This window comes from Urocampus carinirostris, chromosome 5 (assembly GCF_059441175.1).
Source record: "Urocampus carinirostris isolate Australia breed hairy pipefish chromosome 5, RoL_Ucar_1.0, whole genome shotgun sequence".
NCBI lineage: Eukaryota > Metazoa > Chordata > Actinopteri > Syngnathiformes > Syngnathidae > Urocampus > Urocampus carinirostris.
In genome coordinates, this window is record NC_142353.1 from 6,781,729 (window position 1) to 6,802,142 (window position 20,414).

At 37.8% G+C, this 20,414-nt stretch overlaps 1 protein-coding gene across 2 annotated transcripts in view; it reads right to left on the bottom strand.

The window, feature by feature from the left end:
* Window positions 1-20,065, bottom strand: part of fgfr1a (fibroblast growth factor receptor 1a) — a 37,660-nt gene extending 17,595 nt beyond the window's left edge. Inside the window, exons 1-6 of one of the 2 annotated variants that reach the window (XM_088335493.1) lie at window positions 19,456-20,065; window positions 12,974-13,155; window positions 2,530-2,772; window positions 2,360-2,446; window positions 1,785-1,957; window positions 213-336 (exon numbers count right to left, since the gene is read on the bottom strand). In XM_088335493.1, coding sequence (XP_088191619.1) covers window positions 213-336; window positions 1,785-1,957; window positions 2,360-2,446; window positions 2,530-2,772; window positions 12,974-13,061 — 715 coding nt within the window. In that variant the 5' untranslated portion in view covers window positions 13,062-13,155; window positions 19,456-20,065. Of the gene's footprint in view, window positions 1-212; window positions 337-1,784; window positions 1,958-2,359; window positions 2,447-2,529; window positions 2,773-12,973; window positions 13,156-19,455 lie in introns of those variants that run through there. The other variant, XM_088335492.1, reaches the window with a different exon arrangement.
* Between the last annotated feature and the right edge of the window lie 349 nt (window positions 20,066-20,414).

Sequence of the window (20,414 nt, forward strand, 5' to 3'; positions counted from 1 at the left end):
TGAGCATCAGCATGAGTATCATTTGCACTTCCCTAAAGTGAGCTCACCTCAAAATGTACTTATTATTTATTTAATGTTATTTATAACCACCCTCTTTTAAACAGAGAGCACATACCAATACTCATCAAAATGCTGCATGCATCACAGTTATATAATATCCAGCCCAGGATAAAATAAAATACTTGCATATAGATTTAAGTCTGACCACCTACCGACAACATCCAGCTGGTAGGTGTGATTGATGCTCCCAAACTGGTTTTCCACCACACAGGTATAATTTCCCTTGTCCGAAGGGACTACTGATTCCATGATGATCGTCCAAACATGGTCACGCACCTAAACAGTGAGGAAAAAAAAAAAACTTTATTTTCCTGATCCATCAAAAACTCCCAGAACACAAAAAAAGTAATTTCATATATGGTAAAGTAATATGCATCAAATCTATATACTGTGAGGACTTTTTTAGTTTTAAGACTTTGATTTTATTACATGAAAACCCGGCAAAAAGCACCCATAAGCCTTTTAGATATATACGAATCTAGGACAAAACAGGAACATTTTTAATATAACCGACTCAATAATATTGCTGTAAATTAAGTGAAATATGATTCTAACACGGACCTGGACTATTCCTACTTCCTGTTGGCCCAATATCTTTGAAGCAAGAGATCTTTTATCCACCCACAAGAAAATGTGGTACTTGTTAAATACATGTATGCAGCAGCCTGTCTTATTACCACTGATGGATGAAGGGTTTGTTTCACATTATAATATTTCGTCCATAAATCTGCCAAGACCAAGGAAGTGTGATTGGCAAACTTAAGCAATGGCAACATCAAACGTCAAACATAAAGAGACTGAGCCATGCATGTTCCCTCATTTAGCCGACACAAGAGAAATCCAGCTGCCTCATGCCAGATGGGTTGTGCTGGGTTTCATACATGTGGTCCACATTATTCCCTTCTTCCTGCATGTCTCGCATTATACAGTATATGAACAATAGAAGTCTGGCAATAAAAGCGAGCGAGAGCGAGATGAGAGACATCCTAAGCCGCCAATGTAGACCTTTGCACCATGACTGAAAGAAAAAAAAACAGCAGCCAGATGGTAAAGTGTGCTGCCAGGCTCTTGTAGGTCGGCAAAGGGGAGGGAATAAAGGAAACACCTAAACTTATGCCAGCAGGGGATGGATGACAATTCAGCAATTAATCAGGCAACGTTAAACTGCAATATATTTTGGCTCAAATATGAACAGGGAAGGTAATATAATAACATGTTCACAACGGGCCGGAACTTATGTATTTTCCAAAACTCTATGTGTCCAAAGTAAAATACTGATACTGGTAAGACTTCAAGCAGCCTCTTAAATGTTCAACGTGTTATTCAACATTTGGTATTGAATTGATGTAGAGGCTGCAAAAAGAACTATTCTTCAAATCTCTGGCAGACCTCTGCTTGATGCAGCTCTCTTCAGACTGCAATTTAAGTCGTTTGACACATCTTGACTTCTCCAATCTCCCATTTGATCAACAGTCAACTATGAATTCAGCTTGCTTGATAGAAGGAGTGCTCGATGTTTGCTTGGTGTGGTCTAAGTTCCGTGTCACTGTTATACTTTGAGTTAACACTGCATTCCAACTATCAGACTACAGAGTCTAGGGGCAGAGTTCCAGACATCCTGTTAAGATAAGATTACATTTGCATTCCTGTTCAAAGAATTTCAGAATAAACATTTGTAAGTAGTAAAGAATATTCAAATATCAACGGTCTGTAAAGCACCTGACCTTAAAACCTCCAATCCGATGGTCTCTTTTGAATTCTTTTCCATTCTTGTACCATTTCAATGTGGGCGTTGGGTTGCCATTGGCCTGACAGCGGAATTTAACAGTCTTGCTGGCAGGGACAGCATGTAGTTTTTTCTCCATTTTTTCTGGGTGCGCCCACTTTGGAGGCATTGCTACAACAAAAAAAGGGAAACAAAACTATTCAATGCATGAAACACAATAAAACTCATTTTTTCTTCTGAATGTTTCTAAGATGGTGATTGGGCCCTTTAACTACTAGGGTGGTATGGCCACAATTTCTTGTTTGTGTGTCTTGGGCAAGTAGAGCCTGGTGGGCGCCCATCCCTCTCCAGGCCAACAAATGTTTCCACCCTGTCTCGAACCAGTGACCTTTTGCCTGTTAGATGAATGTGCTAACCACTGCACTACAGAAACACTGTTTTTAAGATAAAAATTACATTTTCAAAATCTGTTCTAAGACAAGAATTTAAAAATAAAAGCAATGTCTGAATTCATAGACGTTTATCTAAAAAAAAGAAGCACTAGCAACTTAAAAAGGGCTTCAGCCAACTCACGGAGTAGTTTTTGACTTCCTAATAACTTTGCTTCCTCTGACGATTCTTCGTCCTCATCGTCATCCTCAGACGAGGCCAGTATGTCAACTGTAACAACAAAAAACATGTTCGCTAGGCAGTATACTTGAACAACTTATGATTACATGACTGTTATTGATTTAAGTATATACCTGTGACGTTGAAAAACCCACTGTGGTTGCCAAAAGAAATGCATGCATACAGGCCAGAGTCCGCCAGCTCCACTGCTTCAATTTCCAGCTGGCCATTGCGTATGCGTGTGTGCTCGCCATCTACTATAACCACATGGTCCTTGGTCCAGTTAACAGCGTGGAAGGAATCTTTAGAGAAGCAACTTAGGTCCAGACGATCACCAGGATAAAGGGTGAAACGCTCCACTTGTGTTTCCACAGAGGCTAAAAGGAATAATAAGAAACGGTATATATTTATTATTTTAAGTAATATTGCCATTTCCAGAGTTAACAAGTACAAGAAAGAAATAACCACCAAGTAGCAAAATAACTTGCTCCCAAAATATGAAACCTTAATCCCAGACAGAATAAATATCAATGAGTGGTTCTTTTCTCAACCAATCAGAAACGCAACAATGAGGCTGTCCATTTGAAAAATGTACTTTAATCCTCAGGCAATGACAAAGACACACGAGAAAAGACCTTCCTTGATTTGTTTCTGGCACAGGGCCCGCGGTGCCTCTTCCACAAATTAAATTGCATCCTAACTGGGGCCCAATCGGCAAATAGGCAAGGAGCCACTCTGGAAAGGAAGGTGAAATTCGATTACAGGAACGAAGAGCGGTGAAGCAGGACACCTGAGCCCCCCTGTTCAAAATTACTACATAGCCCAAGAGGGAGGGGGTAACCGAATTATGTTGACACACAGTCACAATGGCGTTGTTTGTGTGGAGTAAAAAAGTAGGAAGCCTCGCTAGCCAACTTTTCTGATATTGTTGCTCAGGGGCAACACTGACACTTTCATTTTTATCTTATTTGAGTTATGTGTAGCAATTATCAATTTAGTTTGTAGAGGTGGTTCTCATTTAATGTCACACCCCGTTGTAGGAAGAAATCCTCTTGCGCCCCCCAAGATATTGTTTTTTTAAGTGATCACCTAGTATTGGTGGGGACAAAGCAAAGATTGCATAATATTGATGGTAACACAGAACCTCCATCCATGCCAAATCTACACCTTTGGCACATTTTTGCTGAAGAAAAACTCAAATGTCTTATCAGCGTGATTGTGTTGTAATGTCTTTAATTGACAGCTTAATCTATCGTATTTGTATTTAATTATTTTTTTCTGTTATGGAATTTTGGCCAAGCATTTGACTTTTTTGGTTTAAAGACAACATTTTCATCTTAGTTCATCCTTTACACAACAACAGCAAGCCCCTAAAAAGTATAACAACATAATCCCTCCCAGCGTCATAACAAAAACCTTCCTCAAAATATAAGCCAGGAGGCCCGGAAGCATAAGCATGTACACATGAGTGCACAAGTGAGGGCCTGCAGTGGCAGGTTCTAGTACCAGTTGCTATGGTGACCCTACTTGGGCCTAGTGAAGGTATTTCCTGAATTGCACATGTCTGACAGACCCCTTAATCCCAGCAGGAAAAGGGGCCAGGGAGTAGGATCAACTTTCCCTCTCTCAAACTCAACATGAGGATCCAAAGCAGAAGATACATGTATCGTGATCTAAGCTGGATGTGATCCTAAGCGCAATAAAACACTTTTGCTCTGTGTGAAGGCTGTTCAGTGTGTGTTTTCAGTTTCTCTTAAAAAGAAGATCACCTAGATAGCAATTGTTATTGGACTGCAGATGTCGTAAAACTCTGAAAAATTGTTGTGTTCTGGACTTAGGTCAAAACCCTAAGTATTCAAGTAAAAGCCAGTGAGGATGACAAAGAGTATTGGACTACTTACAAAAGGGTTTGGTGTACTCAAAAAAAATTTTTTTTAACTCTTCACCTTCAGCCAAGTATGAACCTCAGCAAATATTTCTTGTGAATATGAGCATGTTTGAGCATTGTGAGGCCTCCTGTCGCTTTAATTGGATTACAATGGATTAAAGAATTTTGCCGCCCTTCTGGACTGTTCCTTTTGCTATTTGGCGAGACAATGATTGACATAATTTAAAATCAGCCTAATAACACAAACCCTTTGAAGAATTTTTGGTGGAGAGGTAAGCATGCTGGCACGCTTACAATGAGAGGTACAAAAAAAGTTCACTGGTGTGAAAGGACGAGTTGGCGCCAGTTGTTGGAACACACTCCGGCTATGCAGTAGGAAGCAATACGCTGCATGAATGACTTCTGGGATTTCCTGCTCCCACTTAAGTGATGGCTAAATGCAGCAAAATCTGCTGGTCTGTCAGGGCTTTGTAGTGGTACTCTAGGCAAACCAAAGTGACGGAAAGGCAGGCACCTAGAAAGGGGCCGATTTGAAACGAACGGCAGGACATGCAGGAAGCACAAGAAGAGCACAATAGCCGTTTAGCAAGTCTCCAAAAAATCAGCTGAAACGGTTTCTCATGAAAGCACTCCAGTGGGGTCCCCTTTCACTGCTAAATGAGCTGATGATAATTAACATGGATTAACAGTTGTGAGCAAGGAGGACTTTTGCTCCAAGCAAAGTTAAAATTCAACTTCTTGTATCATTCAAATGAGATGAATCCTTAGCTTTACACCACAATTCTAAATAGATGGTATGAAAGATAGATCATTTTCAGGAAACAAATGCATGAAGTATTTGTTTTATAGCTCATTATTTGTTTTGTAACTAAAATTGACTTTACAATACGAACATTTTAATTATTAACAATTCAACAAAAGGCACTTAAGTCTGGATGATTGTGATTGACCCGGCAAGACAGCAGTGGTTAAGGATTTGTGCCAATAGTTTACTGTATCCTTTTGTTAATCAATGATTGATGCTAGGGGTTTTCCCCCTCTTTTTTGTGCCGTGCCTAAACAAAAAAATATACAGACAAACAAGGATGCACATTTTCATCCCAAGGTGAGCAACATCTGTTTAGACTGCAACCCATTTAACACAATTTGAATTTCTGGAGAGTACATGAAAAATTGCGACAATGAAAACATCAATTAGCAGATTAGTTAGGTTATTTCTACCACAGAGTCCGTGGCGGCTTAGAAGATGTGTTGTATGATGGCTGCACGACTAACCGATATAACGTAAAGTGATTGTGTAATCGCAAGACACAGAATTTTTTTTCAAAGATTTATGGGTCCATGTTTGTGAGTGATGGGAATATTGGCCAACCAGAATTGTCACAGTTCTGGTTTTAACGGCGCCGGCCAATCAAATGCAAGTTTTTACGCCACTAGCCAATAAAGGCAAGACACATTTTGCAAGCAGCACACATCCACGTGTGAGCCTCGTGTGAACAGAGAGCAACCATAACATAGCTTTTCATACAGCTTACATGGAAATAAGAATAAAAACAACAATGCATTGTTCAACTGTTGGGACCAATCTAGGAAAAGTCATAACATTTAAAAATGAATAAAATATAATTCAAGGGGATTATCATGGGTCTTAAACAAAACAGTGGCATGGTCTTTTTGACCTGAGGACAACAGTTGGGGTTAAGTACATACAAAAAAAACAATACAAGCACAGAAAATGCACTTATCTTTAAAATCGAAAATCACATCAAAATAGCAATACTGTTGTTGAAAAATTAAATATGGTTATTTTCCAAAATCGTGCAGCCCTAGTATGTTTGAGTTGTTATTGATGATTGGATGAGTCATAGCATGGTCAAATAATACACCAAACAAGTGCACGTCATTGAAACATATTATTTGGAGGCAAGATCGGGTCAAAGATCCAGCCCGACCGACCCCATCGGTCAAGGGTATAAGCTCGAAACTTCCCGGTTAACTTGATTTGAAGGACTCGGCCCGGAGCCAACACGAAGCTTTACTTCAGTCCCGTATGTACTTCGGCAAAGTGTGTGATTTGGCTTTAGTTAGTTATTGTTAGTAATTGATTCAGGACTTTGTCCGATGGAGCGACGCAAACCACCTGCACCTGAACACTACCAAGACCAGAGAGATGGTGGTGAACTTCAGGAGAACCAGAACTCACCCGGTTCCTGTAACCATCACCGTCCTAAAAATATTCTATGAGACAGTAGTGGCAAGCGCCCTCTTCTATGCGGCAGCGTGTTGGGGAGGCAGCGTGTTGGGGAGGCAGCGTCAAGAAGAAGGATGCCTCTCGTGTCAATAAACTGGCTAGGAAAGCGAGCTCTGTTGTGGGCAAAGAGCTGGACAGCCTAACAACAGTAGCTGAAAGACGGGCACTGGAAAAGCTGCGGTCAATCATGGACAATCCATCGCATCCACTACACAGCATTATCTCCAGACAGAAGAGCAGTTTCAGCGACAGACTGCTGTCACTGTCTTGTACTACGGACAGACTGAAGAGATCTTTTCTTCCTCATGCCATGAGGCTCTTTAACTCTACCCGGCAGAGTAAAAGCCCACAGTAAACCACACCACCTACATTGCATATTACCGAATCTTATTGCAATATGTATTCTGTGTAGCACTATTTAGTTATTCTATATAACACGCTACAGTGGGCATTTGCACGTCACACTGGGTATTTGTATATTGTATTCTTTTTGCTTTATTATTGTATTGTTCTCAGCTCAGGGATGCTGCTAGAAATGTGAATTTCCCTTCGGGGATGAATAAAGTATCTATCTATCTTTCTATCTATCTAGTGCGCAGCTTCGATTTACTTTTCGGGCTCGGTGAAGCGCGTAAAGGAACACTTAGGCACCAAAGTGCGCATTCGGCGAAGCGTAGGAAAATAAAGCTGAAAGAAATGGCACAGAAGAGAAAGTCATATTCTGCAAATTACATAATGCAAATAGTGAAATATTAGGCCGAAAAGAAGAAAGAAAGTTTGTAAAGCTTGCAAGCTATTGGTGAGAAGCAGAAATGAAGTCTGACGAAAGCGACAGAGGTGGAAAGAGGAAGCGGCGCATATTTTACCGTGACACTGAGGAAAATTTCATTGGATTTAGTGATTTGGAGTGAACTGATAGTTTGGTAAGCATGTTTTTTATGATAGTTATCTGAATGATATTGTATAACTTCAGCGCCAAACCGCGCAGTTCAGCACCTAACTGCAGCGTCAAAGTGTGTTACTTAAGTAATAGTACTGGTAATTAAGAAAAATATTACTCAAGTAGAAGTTAAAAGCAGCCATCTAAATAATTACTTAAGTAAAAGTAAGTGCATGCTGTGCAGATCATCCACGGGGAAAACAAAGAAAAAAAATGGGGAGAGAAAAGCCTGGCCCGTCTTAGTGATTAACATTTTATGCCAGGGCCCAAAATATATGACTAAACTGACTGACCAGAGTTAATGTTATAAACAAGCATCTAAATTTAATTTCTTGAAACCATGATACAATGCAGCATTTTTACTTGTAATGTTGATGGTCTATTTGAAGAAGAATTATGAAGTAAACTATGAAAAATAAGGACTGAGCAACACTCTGGATGTGAAGAAGAATATCACACATCACATGTCAAGCTTGAGGCACCAAGCAACTCCTAAATGGAATTCTTAAGTGTCAAGGTAAGCGCCTGAAGGTGTATACATTTTGGCTTTCATTACATACACCATATCCATTTTCATTTTCTGTCATGACAAGTTGATAAGGATGCAACGGTTATCTTTCATGGCTTCAGCCAGAGACAATCCAATAAAAGTGTTGGCTTAGGCGGGCTCGTTATGGTTCGAGGACTGCTGCCCTCTTTGTGACCTGCACAGTTTGAAGATGATGTAGAACTTACACAAGGACAATAAAGGTCTTTGTCTGTATACTGGGTGTTTTTTTTTTTTTTTTTTAAAAACATCCGTTCTAGTTAAAAGACTGAGATTTCACAATTTCCGTAAAGTAACATTAATAACTCAAGAAGCCTTCTTTTGGCATAAAGGCCATTCAACAGCACATTTCAAAAGCCATTGCAATATCAAACTAATATATATATATATATATATATATATATATATATATATATATGAGAGAACATGAAAAGATCAAAAGAGAAACTAGTCTTTCAGAAGGTTAGACTAATGCATATTATGTAAGTATAATCAGGGAATACTCCTGAAGTTACCAGTACCATGTTTTTTTTGTGTACAATGCATTTTTTCATTTTACTTAAAAAGAACTCAAGTTTTGGGTGTGCGTTATACACGATGTCTTATGCTAGTATATTATTATATCTGTGTAATAATGGATCAGTCAAAATATCACTGACTACAGTCGCTAAACATTGGATGCAATGGGAACGAAAACCAGATTGTGCAGATAAAAGATCAGAATATTATACAAAAGACCAACTGTGATACAGACGACATATGAAAAGGCATTCGATTTTATCTCACACTTTGTTCAGTCACGGTACCAGAGACAAATGTTATAGAATGAATAAAAACCAAAAGTCGTCCCGAAAGATATAAATTAATAAAATAAAAAATAATAAAAAAGCTAAACGAAACAACTACTTGGTATATCTGATGATGAATTTGAAGGACATTCAATCAATAGATTGTAAATGTTATACTTATATTGTGTTCATAGTTTACGTTGTCAATAAATGGTTTTGATCAACCACTTTTGTCACTTACATTGCTTAGTTTGAGCTGAGAAAAAGTGAAACAAAATTTACAAAAAAACAAAAATTAGGGGTGCGATTTATACAAGAGTGCGTGTCATACACGAATTAATGCGGTAATTTTAATACTTTTTTAGAAAAGATCAACACAACTTAAAGCCACAAGTACCCAGGAGGAAACATGATAAGTGTAAGCTGACAATTTCCAGTTCCATGCAACTGTTTTCTCCCGGCTCAAAACAAAAGGAATGAAACCAAATGCTTGTTCTGTGATTGTTTGTAGACAGCTGAAGCATCATTCACCCAGCAGGGAAAGGGGAGAAAAGTGAAGCATTCCCAAGTTAGTCTGTGGGGAGCTGGAAGAACAGAAAAAGGAGCACAGATACCTGGCCATTTGGTGAATAACAACACAGAAGTGTGTCTCACACTTTTGAACGTAAATAGTAATTTCTGCTGTACCGCATTAGGAAGGACAATCATCACATGTCACAAAATGCATTTCTATCCATAGCGAATCAGAGGACAGAATTATTTCTTATTCTTATACATTACTTATGAGCTTTTTTTGTGAGTCCATACACTAACCATGAAAACATGTTTTTATTGTTAAGGAACAGTATTAAAATGTAGTAAGGTTGCCTTTGAGCTACAGTAGGGACTCCTTTATGTCATCACAACCTACTTACCTTTTAAAGTCAAATTTACAGTTTATTTTCGGGCCCAAAAAGCCACAATCTGTTATGAAGATTATGGCTAGGTTCACAGTGCTCAATTCCGATTTGCTGGTGAAAACTGACACTTGTTGCGAGATCGTTCCCATTTCCAACTAAATGCGACCTGTATTTGATCTCCAGTGTGAACGCCAGTAGTGATGAAGAGGACCCATGACGTCACACGCAATGCGCTCAATGTTTGCAGGAGTACTCATCTATGCCCACGCTCAGTCAATTTTCTTGAAATATTTTTTTAAAACTGCATGGTTCCTATTAAATCCTTCAAATTTGGCCTGAACAGAGGTTTCCTCCCCAAGTATTAAACAAATCCAAAACCTTGCTTTCGTTCCATGGCTCTCCATGTTTTCGTCCACCATGGTTGTTGATTTCTACGCTTCCTTCTGCCTTGATGAACGCAGAATAGTGACGTCTGTGGCGTATCTATGGCGTGCTGGTCACATAAATGCGTCTTGACCAAGCACACAGCAGTAACATTCCAAAAGAATAGATATGTATCGAAGCACATATGAAAGTAGCCTGGGTCTGGCTTGAAAAAAAAAATCTGATAAATGCCATTCTGACAAACTTTAACAGATTGGATATAAGTCGCATTTGTGCAAAACAAAATCAGATTTTCCTGAAGTGAGAATCTAGCCTATGATTAGCATAACCTAACACTGTCCTGGTTCCCACTTCAAACTACAGGTCATCAATTCCCAATCTGCCCTTGTGTTTTAGTGTAAAGTATTATTGGTTAGTACCTATCACATGCATCTGCTCTGAAATTCCCAACTGAAACCACATCACCATTTTGATAGGTTCATTCGTGATGTTGCAATGAAAGGAAATAGGTGAATTATCAAAAAAGACAATTAATAAATGTTACTAAATATTTTTTAGTTCAAACAAATATAAATATTATTGATGTGTTTATATTTCTACGACTTTCCAAAATTGGATCTAAGACATTTTAATGCCAATTAGGGCCTTATTTATAGAATTATGAATTCAATGCCTTTTAAGACTTTTCAAAGATCCACGGGAATCCTGTATCAGGAAGGCACATAAATAGATTTCATTTCACTAATTAACACGTTAAATGGACGTGAAGTAATTGTGACAAAACGTGGTTAAGTATGATCCCGGAGTTCTTTACTTATATATTGAATCCCTTTGTTTCTCTATGTATAGCAAAATTTTTAGAGCCGAGGCACATAATTCCCATGAGGGAAAAAAAACTCACAATGCGTTTAAGCCTCATATTGATTACAGATGTGTGTACCTTCTGTCAATTAGTGAAAAAGCATTTAATTATGCTTCTTGGTGCAATAAATGGTTATGAAAGGTACATAAAAATATTTTAGTGGCAAATTATTGACGTTGAGCAATAGTTAGATGCTATGACACAAAGATTTCTGTTTATGGCTGATGTTGCAACATTCGCTATTCATCTATTATTTACCGGATACAAATAGTCCCATTTTTTGTGGAACAGGTCTCTTTCAAATGAATCTAATTTTAATATATACAGCTGCAGTACAACAGTCAGGTCATGTTTATTTTCCTACATTTAATGAAAAGCCAAAACTGAGCGGCCTGTAAAACTGACTCAATCATCTTTCCATTTTCAGAGTTGCAACAATAAATATAGTTTTATATACGATTCCTTGCCCCTTTCCTACCTCTCTGACCTCCTTCACACTGCCACGCCATCCCACACCCTCAGATCCGCCCTCCATGTCACTGTACCCCCTGCCCGCCTCAGCTCCATGGGGAGCAGCTTTCAGCCGGTCTGCCCCCCAGCCCTGGAACTCATTGCCGTCTGACCTCCGAAATTCTGCGACCCTGTCCACCTTTAAATCCGGATTTAAAACTCACCTCTTATTACTTCCTTGTTTTTCTCTTGTTTTACTCTTCTTTTATTGTTGTGTCCTACTTATATATACAGCGATGTTGGTTGTCCTGAAAGGCGCTTTGAAATACAATGTATTATTATTATTATTATTATATTAGACTATTATAACTACCTGAATAATAAACCATTTAAAAAAATAATGTAAAAAGTGGTGTTGGTAATTAATGACTCACAGCAATGAGACAAATAACGCCTGTAATATAAATTACATAATCTTTAATGAACGTCGCCATAAAAAATGATTAATGATGCTATCAGACCGTGCAGTGTGGAGATCAAACATAACCTTGCTCTATACAATTTTCTTGCAAGGGGGAAAAACACATACAAAAGGGAGGTTTGGTGTCCATTTCTAAACAATAAAAACATAAAGTGGGACCTCGGTTATCGCGGTTAATGGGGACCAAAACCACCTGCGGTAAGTGAATTTTTGTATTTATTATTATTATTATTTTATTCTATTATTATTATTTTTTAGACCTGCAAAGCTCTGAACCCGCGAACGTGGAACCATGAAGTAGCGACGCCCCTTCAAAAATACTTCAAATAATAAAAAATAAAAAAATAAAAAAAAAATATATATATATATATATATATATATATATATATATATATATATATATATATTTTTTTTTTTTTTTAATTATTTTATTTTATTATTATTATTATTATTTTTTAGGCCCGCGAAGCTCTGAATCCGCGAACGTCGAAGCGCGAAAGGGCAAGGTCCCACTGTATTTGTTTTTCTTCAAAATTAAGACTGGCTAATGTGAACATATGGATTACGCAAACCACGCAGAGGGTGACACTATTTTGTAAACACCCTTCACATGCAAACCAGCTGCTTGTAACACTCAAAACAAAATGTCTCTTGAAAACTGTGGGGTTATTTGTTTTTTGCAACGCCTTTTATTGATGTGGTTACAACAAATGTACTATTTGCACGAGAAGCCTTACAACCACAAGCATGATGCGCAATTGAGCATGCTTGGTCGACAATCGGTGTTGAAAACTGTGCCTGGCTCATCAGAACATTGCAAACAAACACAAGTCAATCCTTTTCAAAGATTATTTTTAGTTTTGAGACTAGTTTAAGTAAACAAAATGCCTTTGTATTCAGGTAAAGAAACCTATACAAAGGACCTAAAATCAACAAGAGAAAAAAAATCTGTGACTGTGGTAGTGTGTCACACTAAAAGGCTTTGTTTATCAGTAGTCAGGAGTTGAGATAAAGCAGCCGTAAGAGTTCACTTCAGCTAACTGGCGCAACAAAGTGGCAAAACAGTCGGAAGTTGATCACAAACATACCTTCATCTGGAACGGCGGGGCGGCACCGAGTCCTTAAAACCTGGGCAGAGAAAGCCAGAAACACAAGTACACTTGGCCTCATCAGCATCCTGTTGAAGGGAGCTATAATTGCTGGCTTTTCTGTGACTGGAACCCCATTCAGAACTGTAGTTCATCAGCAACAAGTCATTTGCGGATTTGACCTGTGAAAAATAAGAATACAATTGAATAAGCCTGGGGTCTACAACACAGCAGACAGCCCAAAAAAAGCACATATAATGGCTTTTTTTGGTCGTTTAAACCTGTGGTCTTCAACCTTTTCCGTACCATGAACCAGTCTTGTTTTATATTCTCGTGAATCGGGCCAAAAATAACATTAGTGATAATAACAATAACCCAAAAAATAATAATAATATTAAGTATAAATCCACTGTGTAATCATAAACCTGTGTTTCTCAATTGGTAGGGTCAGTCCCAAAAAGGACTGCAGACCCGTTTTTAGTGGGTCATGAGCTTTTGCCCAGACAAAATAATGCTAAAAGAACAAAAAACAGAGGGTCAATTACACTCCTTAGCAGTGGACGGCGATAATGCCCTTTTTAATCCCTTCCTCCTTTTAAGTTAATTGGCACAGTACATGTAGTGTTGAGAGGGACCACATATCATTTTATTGTGATTTTGTTCATTTTATTTTCCTTTTTCTTCCCAGAATAATGGGTTCCAAAAAAGTTAGAGGAACAAGGGAGAAAAAGTGAAAAACAATGACAGCAACAAAAAAGGTGAACATTATACAAGGTGTAGTGTAAGTTATAAAAGGTGAATATACTACCATATCTGCGTTAAACTTCAAAATCCTTTCATTCGATTAATTTGAGAAGTGAAAAGTTTTTCTTGATTTTGGTTGCAGCTTAGGGTCGAATTATGAGTCCTGATGTCACACCAGTTTGGAACTGAACTACTAGGGATGTAGACAACATAGGAAAAAGCATTAGGTTTAATGCATTATAACACAATTTTTAGTTAGATAAATGCAAAAAGGCATGACAAGGGAAAAATCTTTTTGGTGTATCAGGTGATGACTGACATGAAAGGACACCAAATAAATACATTGTAAATCTTATTTTGGTATTCGTTGTCATAAATGCTTGGAACCATGGTCCATCATATTCAACAACATGGTACCGTTAGTAAAATAATGCCATGATGAGATAAAATCTAAAGCCTTTTCCCATGTCATCTAAATCCATAGTGGGCTAGTGTCTAAAATTTGGCACTCTCACCACTGCAATCTGGGTTTAAACCCATTAAATTCAATGTTGTGCAAATGTGGTCAGCGATATTGTTTGACTGATCAAACTACGGTAATATACTACCATAAAACCTTGTGTATAACGTGCACCCAAAATTTGAGTTATTTTGGGGATTAAAGATGTGTTGAAGATGTATAAACAGGGTACAAGCAAAAATAAGGCAAGTTTCTTTCTTTGTGGCCCGTGACCGAACGACCCATGGCTCGGTGGTTGCGGACCACTGGTTTAAACTATACAGTGCACAATTTGACACTTTGATCCACACACAAGCACATCTGCTTATATCATCACCCCCCAGCATCTGGCCTCAGAGATTAACACTTGGCCTCTACCAACCCCCCCTGAGGAATCCATTAAAGACCCCAAAACTACAGCGTGTTATGTGACACCGTAGTAGAAAGACATCATTTCCACACTTCAAGATCTATTACCTAACATTTGGTGTTGGTCCAAGCCCGAGAGCCTCAACAACCATTTCCTCACATAAAATGAATGGAAAGAAAACAGTAATACAAACACACAAAATTTGTGGAGCAGTCCTACAACAGCAGAGCGCTAGAAATAAAGTCTACTGGGAGTGCATGAGTAAGTTAGTAAAAAAAAAAAAAAAAAAAAAAAAAAACAAGATCACAAGTGACTAAGAGGCCAAATTGCTTTTATTTGTTTACGAAAGCCATGTTTGAATGCAGCTGTGATTGGTTTCGGGGATTAATCACCAGAGACTGCCCGTCTCCCAAAAAGGCACTCTATTTGCCCCTAAAGCTATTAATTTTCACTTTCCGAGAACAGCATTGCAGCAGCGAGGGTGACGAAGGAGCTTGCTCATGGCAGCCATGTAAGAAGTGACTCATTCTTTGGGATGATTCCAACAATGTGCTTCTGTAGCAGGACCGCACAGTCCCTGTTGGCTCGGCAGGCACCACGACCAACAGTCAGCAAGAACGAGGAAGCCGGTTGTCCAAATGATGACACAAAGCTCAGTCATCCTCAGTTCCCATGAGAGCAAGAGTCAAGTATGTTTTATTATGCACACATTCAGAATACAAGCTCTTCAGCTCACTAAACCAAGACCCCCCTGAAAGTGACCTGAACCAATTCAGGATTTTAAGTCATTAGTTGTTTGCGTGAGTGTTTTGGTTAGTTTAAATTAAAAAGAAAAATCACTTGTTTAAGGGACAGTGTGTATGTTTAGCACCTCCTGGTGTTTAAAAAAACAATAATAATCTAAAAGGCAAAGAAAAATATATTACCCATCATGAAAGCGAGCATTTTTCTTGATATTCCATCGTCAAGAAATTAGCATTTATTTAATCTAAGATGATCTTCATCTTGCTGCCAATCCACCAAAACCTGTTTATTCTCTTCTTTTTTGTTTTTTTAACACATTTTTTTGGTTGCACAACACCATACACATATGGTGGTCAAATATTACACACTATACATTTAAAGCCTTTACAAGAGCTGTAGTATTTCAAATGTCTTAATAATGATGTTGATCAGTCCACTAATGTGGATTTATTTATCAAATGATTGTTTGTGTTACTCATTAAAAGTGAACATTTTGATCATTTCTGCCTGGCGGTAGCAATTTCTAACCATTTACACGAGTATGATCAAACAGTTTTACTTATCTTCTGGCAAGAGTAGGGCTCGAACAGCTCACTAAATTGAAAATGGTAATTCATTGGAGCTGTATGGTATTAAGAACTTTTTTTCCCTCCCTGACGGCAGCTCCTGGCTTAATGTCATAACCGCTGCCTCAGTCAACTCATTCATTATGTGCGTGCAGGCACGTACATTTCTTAGAAACGCTCGAATAATCTTTTCTTTAATAATCTTTTCTTTAATAATCTTTTCGGGGGCTTGGACTATACTAGAAGCAGACCACTTCTTACTTTCACCATTTTGATGCTACACTGACAAATAAAAAACATCATTAAAAAACCTGGCGTGACGAACACGACATCACTCTCCAAACCCCTATTGCTCAAACCTAATGTGTTTAACCCCGAACAGCTCTGATAAAAGGAAGATAAAAGCAGATAGATGCAGTGGAAATTAAAACATATGGGGTCTTTGATCTCAGTTGGGCATTTTTAACACATAATATAGAAAATATTTACCTTCCAAATTTTTAAGGAGACCTTAAATGATGCACCCCAGCTCCATACCAATACAGCAGTTAAAATTTAAACCTTTTTAATTTATCCAATCCATATTGACATTGACAACAATCGACATATAAAAAGAATAGTTGATAGTAGACCTACATTGTTGAGAAGGGAACCTCTAGTTGGAAATGAAAACAATATATCACTTATGTACAACAAAAAATGGTGTTTCCACTTAAAAATAGAAAAACTAAATACTTAAAGGTGTTTGTAATAATAAAAAATATTTGAGGCAAAATTATGCATAACATAACCAACAACACAACTTGTGTTAACTGTCATCTACACAATTTACTTCTGTAAACCCATCTTGGTCAGCTGGATTCTTACATTTTGATGGACAGAATGTCAGACCATATTACTTAGGCTAAGGTATACAACTAAACAAAAACAAAACTTCACTACGGACTAACTAAAAGAAGACATGCAGTTAATCACCAACATTCCATTATCTGACACTTGTACGTAAAAACAATCAGTGGCGGGCTGCCTGACACGTTTCCATTTGGTTCACGTGCACATCCCAAATTCCTTGGATGTTTGTTTACATTTCCTAAACGGAAAATTGAAATGCATACTTTTGTATACGAAGGTGGATGAGTGTTTGTGCCGTTTCAGGAACTATATATATTTATTCTTATAGCCCTTAATCACAAAAATTATTTAAAGGCAATTTAACTATTTTTTTTTAAATTTTCAATCACTGAATGACAAACATTCCAACATGTCTACATAGTGGGTGTAAATTGTAAACATGTTAAATTATTTGACAAGAGATAAAATATTGCTGCCAAGTGAAAAGGCCTTATAAAAAAAATTACTATTACAAAACCATCGATTTTTCACAAACAATACATGGAATTTGAACATATTTTACTTGTCTACGGCACCAAGTCTTCTTGGTGGAAGTAAGCAGTCAGATGTTGGATAGCAAGAAAGAACTCGGCCCTTATAACGTAAATGATAATAATATAATAAATAATAATCATACACAATTAATATTTCAAGCTCTAATGTAAGTTTTGAAAACAACTAGGTCGGGAGTGCATATCTGACTAGAGCAGACATGAAGAAGAATCAGCTGAACCGATTAAGAAGTGAAAGCATTCGTAAACATGTGTGTAACATGAAACTGCAATAACACAATATGCACTGCATACCAACACAATTGCTTTGAAAGCTTTAGATAGTTGGTATGTTGGTCAGTTCCTCGTCTTAGAAAGGCTAGCTTCAGTGTTAGCAAGATAGGGCCCTGAGTATTGCAGTGAAGCAACAATAAGGCCAGTAAAACATTAATGAACTAAGGCAATAATAAGCCCTCTAAAGATAAAATTAGTCCAAAGACATTTGGTAAACTTGAAATGCGTGTACTCCATGCGAGAAGCAGTTCCGGTTTTTTTTTTTCAAACACCTAATCTTACATGAACACAATCCACACTAAACAAAAGTTTTAACTGTATATTATGTGTTACGCGCTCTCACGCCAATAAGCATTAAGTGTGCATAGCTAGTAAAGGATGGATGTTTTTAACAAGGTACTCCCTTTAAAGTCTCAAAAGAAGTACTGGTGAACGAGGATGAACTCTACAAATTCCTGTTAAGCAATTACTAAAGTGGAAATCCAAGGTTTTTTTTTGCACCATAAAGGCCAACACCAAAAGAAAATGTTTCAATGTTTACTGCATAACATGGATGCAAAGATTACTCCAGAAAACTAATACCTGTGGACCCGCCAGGCTTATAAAGCACTGCGGGAAACCCTGGCATGATTAGGAAAATGTATTTTGAATAAATTTCTTTCAAGGGGAAACTTGGCAGATAGAAGTTTAATCCTTAGCAGACATTTCTGTGCGTATACATATCTTTAAGTAACATCACATTATGATTTTGTTTTTAAATCACAAACCTGACCAGGTGGAGAGAAATGGAACCAATTTCCTGATTTGGCAGTGAAATGCCACCCCAAATCCGTATCAGAAATGTAGAACAGTGTTTTTTTTTACCAGTGCGCCAGGGCACACTAGGTTACTGCTACAAATTTCCCAATCTTATTTTTGCAAAAAAAAACAGGCTCTTGTTCAGTATCTTTGCTTTCTTCTGGTGATCAGCCGAGTGACTGCTACTTCCATACATATTAGCAGGTGACAGCAGAGCTCCCTTGTTTTGAGATACAAATGCAAATTTTGTCGCAGGGGCACCATTTCCTGAGGTGTCTCTTGGGAAAGTACAGCCTGGTGGCGCCCATCCCTATCCAGGTGAACCAGGGACAGTATATTTACTAACGTTTTTGATGAAGCTGCTAAAACTATCAAATAAAGTAAATATCATGCAGATTTTTCTGATTTTAATAATTATTTTTACTTTGAAAAAGGTCAAACGTAGTAAAGGAAATGTGTATTAATTGATCATTTGTGCCCGTTTTAAGTGTTTTTGTTATTTTTACATAAAATAGAAACCAGTATAAACACTTAAAAGACGGGTGAGAACCAAATTTACAGCAAGAATAAATCAAAATGAATAACATGTAGTACCTCGTACCTTAAGTATCAATTTAGCAACAGGATCATTTCATTAAAAACAAGTTAATTTAATAATTACATTTTAAACATTTTCGATGGATGGGGTGCCTCTTTTTTCAAGAATATTGTGCCTTGGCTCCAAAAAGGTTTGGAAACACTGATCCAGACTTCATCCCAAAGGTTAAAAAATATTGGAAAGTGATATGTAATGATATATTTGAAAGAATGCTTCATTGCTAGATACATTTACTCAGCTTGAGAATCCAGTATTGCGTAAAATATTGTTTATGAGGGTACATTCAAATGCACAGATTTCTTACAAAACCTGGGGGGAAAAGACGTGGCCAAAGGATTAAGAATTAACTTATTCGTCCATATCTTCAGAGGAAAAAGACCTTATCAGTATAGGATCTCAAATTGCAGCGGGAAACAATGCTTGCCCCCAAAGCACGTCAACATACAATCAAAAACGTGTTTGGGGAATAAGAAAAGGAGAAGCTCACCTTACTGGCGGCCAGCCAGCGATGGTATGATAAAACACTCCGGAGCTGAGATTACAGAGAGGAAAAGTTTTCCCCCAAAAAGAAAAATGAATATCCAGGCGGAAAGACGCTCACTTTGCTCGCAACTGGGAGTTTTAGCCAACAAGCAAGCGCATATTTTCGCAAAACCTGGGTAGGATACAAGCGCGTGTGCCCGATTAAAGACCAAAAGGAAAAAAAACACGCCGGGGAAAAAAAAAACTCCCGTTGGATGAATTGAATTCAATGTCAATCGAGTGTGGGATAAAAAGAGGTACTTATTTGCTTTCCTGCTAACTAAAAAAAAGAAAGCCGCTAGCACAAACAATCTCTGCTAACTCCGGTCATCCTTCGTCTTCACTAGCGGTGATTCGAAGTCGTCTCACCTCCAAGGGAAAAAAAGTAATACATTCCTCAAGTAAATTACTGTTTTTGTAACTTTCTCCTAAAATAAATTGCTACAGGATATTTCAAAAAGTTAGTGAGAATACTTCTGGTAAAGAAAATGGTTCAGCAAATAATCCGTGCAACAACTCCAAACCTCCCCTTTTCTGAATAGTGGCTCGCTGTGCATCCTCGGGGACATTGACTAAATGGAACCAGGGTCACTTCCGGTCTGTGGTTTGAGAGTAAAAGCTGTTTGAGAAAATAGAAAACGTGGACATTTACTCTTCCGTTATCCTCCATACTAGATTACATCCTTAAAGGGACACTGTGTATTATCCAGCGCCACCTAGTGATGAAAACGTCAAAAAGAAACCATTAATTAGAATAATAAGCAAACAGACATAAACTATCTTACAAACATGCATCCCCCCCAAAAAATACTCGTAGTTGAAGAAACGTGTATGTATTTGACTTGAGATGAGCCTCACCCAGAAGAAGCTTACATGATTGTCCCTCAAAATAAAATGTCTTTTTTCTCTCTCCTTTTTTTCCTT